This window comes from Anolis carolinensis, chromosome 2 (genome assembly GCF_035594765.1).
Source record: "Anolis carolinensis isolate JA03-04 chromosome 2, rAnoCar3.1.pri, whole genome shotgun sequence".
NCBI lineage: Eukaryota > Metazoa > Chordata > Lepidosauria > Squamata > Dactyloidae > Anolis > Anolis carolinensis.
In genome coordinates this window covers 168,878,603-168,887,118 of record NC_085842.1, presented here as the reverse complement: position 1 = coordinate 168,887,118, position 8,516 = coordinate 168,878,603, and the positions used below count along the sequence as shown (strand labels likewise).

The 8,516-nt window shown below is 45.1% G+C and overlaps 1 protein-coding gene across 1 annotated transcript in view; it reads left to right on the top strand.

Moving 5' to 3' along the window:
* Positions 1 to 972: 972 nt before the first annotated feature.
* olfm2 (olfactomedin 2) overlaps positions 973 to 8,516 on the top strand; it is a 309,049-nt gene continuing 301,505 nt past the window's right edge. Inside the window, exon 1 of the mRNA XM_016994993.2 lies at positions 973 to 1,375. Coding sequence (XP_016850482.1) covers positions 1,319 to 1,375 — 57 coding nt within the window. The 5' untranslated portion in view covers positions 973 to 1,318. The remainder of the gene's footprint in view (positions 1,376 to 8,516) is intronic.

Sequence of the window (8,516 nt, the reverse complement as noted above, 5' to 3'; positions counted from 1 at the left end):
CATCTAGACGATCTCATAAGACCATAGGTAAGCAAAAAGACCTCCAAAGACCAGGTAGACTTAGGTTAACCCTAAGTCTAAGGTTTAGGGCAGGGGCCAGGTCAATGACCTTGGAGGGCCGCATCCGGCCCCTGGGCCTTAGTTTGGGGACCCCTGGTGTAGAGTAATAGACTCGTGAATAGGTGGTGGAGGCTCCTTCTTTGGAGGCTTTTAAGCAGAGGCTGGATGGCCATCTGTCAGGGGTGCTTTGAATAAGATTTTCCTGCTTCTTGCAGGGGGTTGGACTAGATGGCCCGTAAAGTCTCTTCCAACTCTATGATTCTATGATTCTATTATGGCCCACTACTTGTTTTTGGTCCTGGTGCTGCTATAAAGAATGAAACCAAGGAGGGGAGTAACTTTGGCAGAAACAAAGGCAAGTGTGTACCTCTCAGCACACTCCCCTTGTGTCTGCTTTTAAAAAAATGGGCAAAACAAGCGAAGCAGCCTTTTCTAGCTGGGGATGTGGAATCGGATGCTCTGGGTTAAGAAAGCGGGGCTGGAAGACGTGTTTCGCTGGCTTCTCTCCTTCTCGCCTTTTGAACAGCGTTGCCTTTTGTCAAGCCCAGAGCCTGGCAGGCAAGGGCTGCTCAAAGCGAGACGTGCGCTTGGAAAAAGCGCCAAACGAGAGGGAAGACGGAGCTGATGCCAAGTCTCGGCGGGATGTCAATCTCCTTCCTCCCCACCTTGACGGAGTCCGACAGGTTCTCTAAAGGGGGGGGAGGGTGTCCTTTAAGATGAGGAGATCCCCCTTTTTCTTGTAGTAAGTAAGTGAAATCCCCGCGTCGCCTGGAGAAGGGGCTTCCCTGGTCCTCCGCGCGGCGCTGGGGATTGGCAGGCGATCCGCTCCAAAGGACCAATCAGAGGAGCGGCTCAGGGACCCCCCCCCCCCCCCCGCTCCTCTATCCTCCCCAAGCATCTTCCCCACGCGCCACTCCTTCCCTCCAAGTTGGGACCTGGCCGTCCTGCTTTGCCTTCCTGCCTCTCCTGCAAGCCTCGCTAAGGAGGAGTCTTTGCCGGAGCTTGGGTCTCCCCTCCCTCCCATCACCAATCGCCGCAGCCAGGAAAAGGCAGCAGGAACGGGCGGACACCGCCTTGACCGGCCAGCGCCGTGTCTTCCTGATTCTCCCCGTCTTCCTCCTCCTCCTCCCCCCTTGTGTCTGCCCTGGAGACTGACTGGCGCGAGGATGCGGAGGAGCCTCTAAGGGAGGGGGGAGGGGAGGGGAGGGGGCGGGGGAGAGCCGCCCGGGGCTGAGCGGGGCTGGACGCCTCCACCACCATGCGCTTCCTGGCCGAGCTGCTCCTGCTGTTGATCGCCGTCTCCCGGGCAGCGCAGGTAAGCTCAGTGTGCACCATGCGGAGGGTTGGGCGCCTTCCTGACCCTGCGGGCCCGGATGTGCCTGGGGCCGGGTGAGAAGGGCACCCGGAGAGGTTGGCACCTTCTCTCCCAACTGGGCTATCTATCTTTCTATCTGTATCTATCTATGTGTGCGTGCAGTCGCCCCTATGAACTCCAGCCACCTCTCCTCCCAATGGAGCCAGGGTTGCAAGCAGGGGAGGGTTGGCCTGGGTGGGCCCGAAATGGGTGAGAAATGGGCGCCCCTTCCCCTAGTGCCCCCCCCTCCCTTCCTGGCTCCCGCGCTTGCCTTAGTCCACGCCCACCTCCGCATCTTTCAGGGCTGGACGCTGCACTAGGCGCACTCCTGGATCTCCCCCTCCCCTGCTGGGAGTTTGTAAGCAGGGCTTTATTTTGGCCTCCTTTGGCCTGCAGTCTTTAAAAGTTCCCTTTCAGAGTCAGTTCTATTCCATTGGTTTGGATACTGAGTCACATTTGGGCCATGCCCCTTCATTAGGGCGCCATCCATGTCTTCTACTCCCCGGCCTGTGCATGCAGTACTTTCTACTCACCTGTGGACTTTATGGTGACTTCATGCATTTCCTAAGGTTTTCTTAAGCATACTTACTTAGGCGATCCTTCATTGTGTTGTCGAAGGCTTTCATGGCCGGGATCACAGTGTTGTATGTTTTCTGGGCTGTCTGGCCATGTTCCAGAAGTATTCTCTCCTGACGTTTCGCCTACATCTATGGCAGGCATCCTTAGAGGTTGTGAGGCATGGAGAAACTCAGCAAGGAAGGTTTATATATATATGTGGAAAGTCCAGGGTGAGAGACCTACAAACTATCTTCAGACCCACAAAGAAAATCCAACAAATGCTACGGTCAGCGAAGGACAAGAGGGATCCTCTCACCTCTGCAGGAGTCTACCATATACCATGCAGCTGTGGACAAGTCTACAGAGGGACCACCAAACGCAGCACCCAAACACAAGTCAAAGAACATGAAAGGCACTGCAGACAAACTCATCCAGAGAAATCAGCCATAGCAGAGCACCTGATGAACCAACCTGGACACAGTATATTATTTGAGAACACAGAAATGCTGGACCACTCTAACAACCACCATGTCAGACTACACAGAGAAGCCATTGAAATTCACAAGCATGCGGACAACTTCAACAGAAAGGAGGAAACCATGAAAATGAACAACATATGGCTACCAGTATTAAAAAACTCAAAAATCAGAACAGTAAATAAGAAGCAACACTCTGAAAACAGAGGAGTTCCAGACATGAATCAACCAAGGGCAGCTAACAACTCTCAACAAAGGATGCCCCCAGGCAGGAAGAAGCCAGGAGATGAAGCTATTCAATTCTAATCAAGGTGATTAACTACAACATTCACACTGGCCTCCAACTGACAAGAGTTCTTTTCTCACTCTGGACTTTCCACAGATATTTATATCTCTTCCTTGCTTAGTTTCTCCATACCTCACAACCTCTGAGGATGCCTGCCATAGATGTGGGCGAAACGTCAGGAGAGAATACTTCTGGAACATGGCCAGACAGTCCAGAAAACATACAACACTGTGATCCCGGCCATGAAAGCCTTCAACAACACAATGAAGGATCGCCTAAGTAAGTATGCTTAAGAAAACCTTAGGAAATGCATGAAGTCACCATAAAGTCCACAGGTGAGTAGAAAGTACTGCATGCACAGGCCGGGGAGTAGAAGACATGGATGGCGCCCTAATGAAGGGGCATGGCCCAAAATGGCCATACAGCCCGGAAAACACAAAACAACCCTGTGATCCCTCATTGTCCGAGTATGATGGCCTTCCAAGTGTGGTGTCTTGGCTGTGGATACGGAGGTGACTGTGGAGTCCTATTGACCCGTATGTTCTTCCACAGTGAGGGCATTGATTTCCAGTTGGAAGGCGGTCCTAGTCAGGGTTGTCTTGATGAGCCTACCTCTTGGCATGTTTCTCTCTTTCGCCCTCCATTTGTGCCTCTTTGAATTCAGCAGCACTGCTGGTCACATCTGACCTCCAGCTAGAGTTCTCAAGGGCCAGGGCTTCCCAGTTCTCGGTGTCTATGCCACAGTTTTAAGGTTAGCTTTAAACCCATCTTTAAATCTCTTTTCCTATCCACTGACATTCCATTTTCCATTCTTGAGTTGAGAGCATAGTAACTGCTTTAGGAGATGGTGATCGGGCATTCGGGCAACGTGGCCTGGCCAGTGGAGTTGATGGCAAAGGAGCATCGCTTCAATGCTAGTGGTCTTTGCTTCTTCCAGCACACTGACATTTGTTTGTCTGTCTTCCCAAGAGATTTGCAGGATTTTTTTGGAGGCAATGCTTGTAGAATTGTACCAGAAGTTGAGTGTGATGTTTGTAGACAGTCCACCTTTCGCAGGCATATAGCAGGGTTGGGAGGAGAATAGCTTTGTAAACAAGCACCTTGGTATCCCTATGGATGTCCTGATCCTCAAACACTGTCTGTTTCATTTGGAAGAATGTTGCACTTTCAGAGCTCAGGCAGTGTTGTATTTCAGTGTCAATGTTGACTTTTATCAAGAGGTGGCTGCCAAGGTAGCGTAAATGGTCAACATTTTCTAACGTTACATCATTAAAATGTTTTTCTGACATTGCAGAGAGATTGGATGGTAATTGCTGGAAGAGCACTTTGGTTTTCTCAATGTTTAATGAGAGACCGAGCTTCTTGTATGCTTCTGCAAAGGTGTTTAGAGTGGCTTGTAGGTTTTCTTCTGAATGCGCACAGACTACGTTATCATAGGCATATTGATGTTATTTCTTAAGCAAGGAGGACATGGAAGTACTTCCACCTCTGAAAGATAGCCTGTAGCTTTTAAGGTTCTTTGACAGTCTCCCTTCTGACCCTGTTTTAGTTCCACGATCAGACAGAATCTCTTGCCTTTCGGGTGTTCAAGCCATCCTTTGCATTTAACACCATAACTCCCAGAGTGGTGCTGATATGAGAAGTTTCTAGGTTTAGGGCAGAGCTTTCCAAACATTTCATGCCAGTGACATACCTTTGCATCACTTTGCAACACAGTAGGGCAGTTTTACTAGCAAACTGGGAGTTACACCAACCACATGTAAAGGATACACACAGAGACAGAAATTGTAATAACGAAATGTCTAAGGATGCAACATACCTCATGAAAATCTTTTCATTTATATTTTCAAAAATATGTGATTTATTTTTTATTTCACATAGATGCATATGTTTCTCGTTATGGTCATACGACACACAAGTATATCATGACAGTTTGGAAAGCTTTGGTTTAGGGCGTGGATGTTGATGTGTTTTATATTTAAGATACAACTTGCTGCTTTAGATAACTGACTCCTTCGAAGTTGTCAACATGGGTTGCCACAAGCCAGGATGTTTGAACAAATTATTTGGGGCCTGTGTTGAAGATTTCCAAAAAGTGGTGGAATCATACAAGTGGATCCATGAGTAAGAGCTAAGAAAGTTGGTGGATGTTACTTGCAGAGTAACATTGTTACTTTTGTACATTGTTTGTTTTTTGGTTGATTGTTTGAGTGGGGTATTGTGCTAAGATCAGGACAGTCGAGACTTCTATCTCAGTGCCAATGTTGATACAGGTTAGGTTTATAGGAATTATCCAAGGTGCTGAACTCATGGAAAGAGTTTCAGCACCTTGGATAGCTTCTTTCACATGTGAGTTGCTCCATTGACAAGGAAGCTGCCTGTTGCCCCTGGATTGGGTTGCTGGTTTAAGAGAGCTGTTGATTATCCCAAAATGTGTATTATTTTAACATGCTTTATTTTTTAAAAGAAAATGTTTAAAAGGCCATTCTGAAATAAGAGATCTAAGCAGTTGTTTGCTTAGTTTGTGAATAACTCTCCAGCACTGGCTCAGTGGTTCTCAACCTGTGGGTCCCCAGATGTTTTGGCCTTCAACTCCCAGAAATCTTAACAGCTGGTAAACTGGCTAGGATTGAGAACCACTGGGCTAGTGGCTATTCTGTGCTTGCAATCAATGCAGTTAATAGGTCCAATGTTAGTAGGGCAACAAATCCAGATTTAATCCAAACAGCAAAGGAATTTCCAAGGTGATGAACCCTACTCACAAAACCTAAGAATCATGGTACAGAGGCCACTTCAGTTTTTGTTTCAAACTGGGATTAAGGTAATTATGAATCAACGATTCTTTTGTATTTGATTTTTTTTAATTAAAGAAAAATGAGGACTTTAAAAATGTCAGTATTTTTTTCAAAAGTGAACTTTGAACTAATCAAATCCAGTTGATAGACATATTCAAAGCACAGAGGGAACCATTTACACCTGCTTGCTGTCATGTGACTTGAAAATATTTTGGAAGAAACAACAACAACAATTTATTTTTTACCCATTTTTCTTCACGGCTTGAGGTGAAGCAGAACAGAAAGAAATGACAACTCCAACTTACTGTTACAGACATAATGGAATGCTCAATTAAACACAGCTATCTACTTAACAGTTACTCAAAATCCTGAGCCTGGATGAATGAATCTGTCAGTTTGCTTTATTTTATATTCCCATGTTTAAACATTTCATTTTTTCACTATTTTAAATATGAAGAAAGTTGTATAATTTGACAAACTCTTACCATGAATGAATTGAAATGAAGTCCTCACCTATCTGAAACAATAAAGAGATACTCGAAACAATAAAGAGAGATACTGAAATTTAAACTACTGTTAGAATTCTCCTATGCTGCTTCTCAGTTTTCTCCCCCACTGCAATGCCACTGAAATTCACAAACTCAGTCTTAGATGTAAGAAGGCTGACTGCAGCTCCTTCACAATAAAGGGAAGTCTCTGCACATTTTCAGAGGCATTCTAGCATTGATTTTGTTTTGTTTTGTCTTGTTTTGTCCTTGGGCTGAACATGAATATTAGAATCTGGTCCTGAGGCTCAGCCTTGACAAAACTTGTCTGAAATAATAATAAAAAAACAATTAAACCAACCTGGATCATTGCATGACAGGTGATTAGAATGTTTTCTCTCAGCTACTTAGAAAGCTTTGAAAGCTGAATAGACCAAGCATTCAGTAAAGATCAATTTATTAAAACCAGGGTATCCTAGTTGCTGGAGCCCCCAGTGGCACAGCAGATTAAACCACTGAGCTGCTGAACTTGCTAACTGAAAGGTCGGCCATTCAAATCCAGGGAGTGGAGTGAGCTCCTGCTGTTAGCCCCAGCTTCTGCCAACCTAGCAGTTCGAAAACATGCAAATGTGGGTAGATCAATAGGTACTGCTTTGGTGGGAAGGTAACAGTGCTCTATGCAAACATGACAACCACATGACCTTGGAGGTGTCTACGGACAACGCCAGCTCTTCAACTTAGAAATGGAGATGAGCACCAACTCCCAGAGTCGGACATGACTAGATGTCAGGGGGAAACCTTTACCTTTACTATCCTAGTTGCTGAATGAAAGGAAGGCTCAATTTGTTAGTAAACAATGCCATGAGTTCTAATTTGCTTTGTGTTTTCTGTAGTCATTGCTGCAGGGCTGGGGATTCTCTGATGTTTCCAGATGTCAGACTGTCGTTCCCATTGCTTCCATCTTTAATATATGTTGGCAAAACTGATGGGAACCAGAGTCAAATAGTATTGGGTGGACTGCAGGTCACCTTGTTTACTTTGCGTGCAGCCTCTCCCTATCAAAATTTTGTGCCTTCATTTTAGCAGTTTAAAAACTTGTCAATTATAATGTATTAGATTATATAGTTTTCTAATTGTGCATAGTAACAGAAAGGTAATGCCTGAATTGGCCCATACTCAAAAGCAAATGCAACCATATGTTCAACTAAGCGCAGGCCACAGAGCACTGACTATGTTGGCTCTAGCACCTATCGACTCACTCCCACATGGACTGAGACTCAGGCAAAGAGCTTTTGAATATTTCTTTTCTGAATGTAGACAGTAACAAGAGGTACTCAGAATGCTAAAGTTCACCCCATATGTGTTTCAGCTGCATGCATGTGTTGGCCTGTGTTTCCCTTTTTGTCTTGACTGATGGACAAGACTGAGCAATTCACAGAGGAACTTTATCAGACCCTTCCCATTGTTCAATTTGAGTTTAAAGAGACTGTTCCTTGGGGAAGAGTCTGAAGGCATCATTGTGAGTGTGTGGCATTGTTGGACATTCTGGGGCTAGTCTGAAAACCTTTGGATGCTAGATTTGATCTGGGCATCCAGCTAGCTGTCATGTGATCAAGGAGGGGGGGTGAAACCCAGAGCTAAATTCAGCAGAGTTCTGCTGGTGCTAGAAAATGAGGCAAATTTTGGGTGGTTTGGGCTTATTTCTCTTGATTTCTTCTGTTGACAGTGAAAAGCTACTGTGGGGTGCCAAAGGACCATCCTGCATAGCAAGGGAGCACAGGTTGAAAAAGTTAATTTTTTTGGAGTTGAGTTGCTAACATATCTCAGCCAGCGTGGTAGTAGTTGGAGGTTTTGAGTATTTTAGTCTAAAATTGAGTTTTTCGGGGGATTGATACGATAAGTGGTGCCAAAGGCTGCAGAGGATGGAAGAATTGACAAAAATCACTAACCTATCGCACTTCTTCAAGCAAGGAGTGTGTCTGTGAACTTGAAAAGGCTTTGACTCATAAGTGGGACAATTTTGGGTATAACCCAAAATCTGAAAAAAAAGATATTTGAGGTTTTGATAGATGTTTGCATGTAGCAGCTAAAGTCAGATGCGGATTTAATGTTATTTGTTGTTAATTGACATCAAGAAAATTTTGGTTATGGTGACTCCATGAATAAGAAACCTACAAGTTATCAGTAGTCCTGCTTAGCTCTTGTAGATTCTGCACCATGGAGTCCTCTATTGGACCCACCTATCTGGAATGTAGTGTTCTTCTCCTACTGCTTTTACCTTAAAAAGCATTATTGTCATTTCTAGTAAGTCATATCTACTCCAGACATGTCCAAAGTATGAAAGTCTCAGTTTCACTATCTTGGCTTCTTGAGAGAGTTCAGGATTGATTTGCTCTAGGATCCATTTTTTCCACAGTTCATGGTACACATTAAGCTTTTCTCCAGCACCACATTTCAAATAAATTGATTTTCTTTCTATTAGCCAGCTTCAATGCTCCTGTT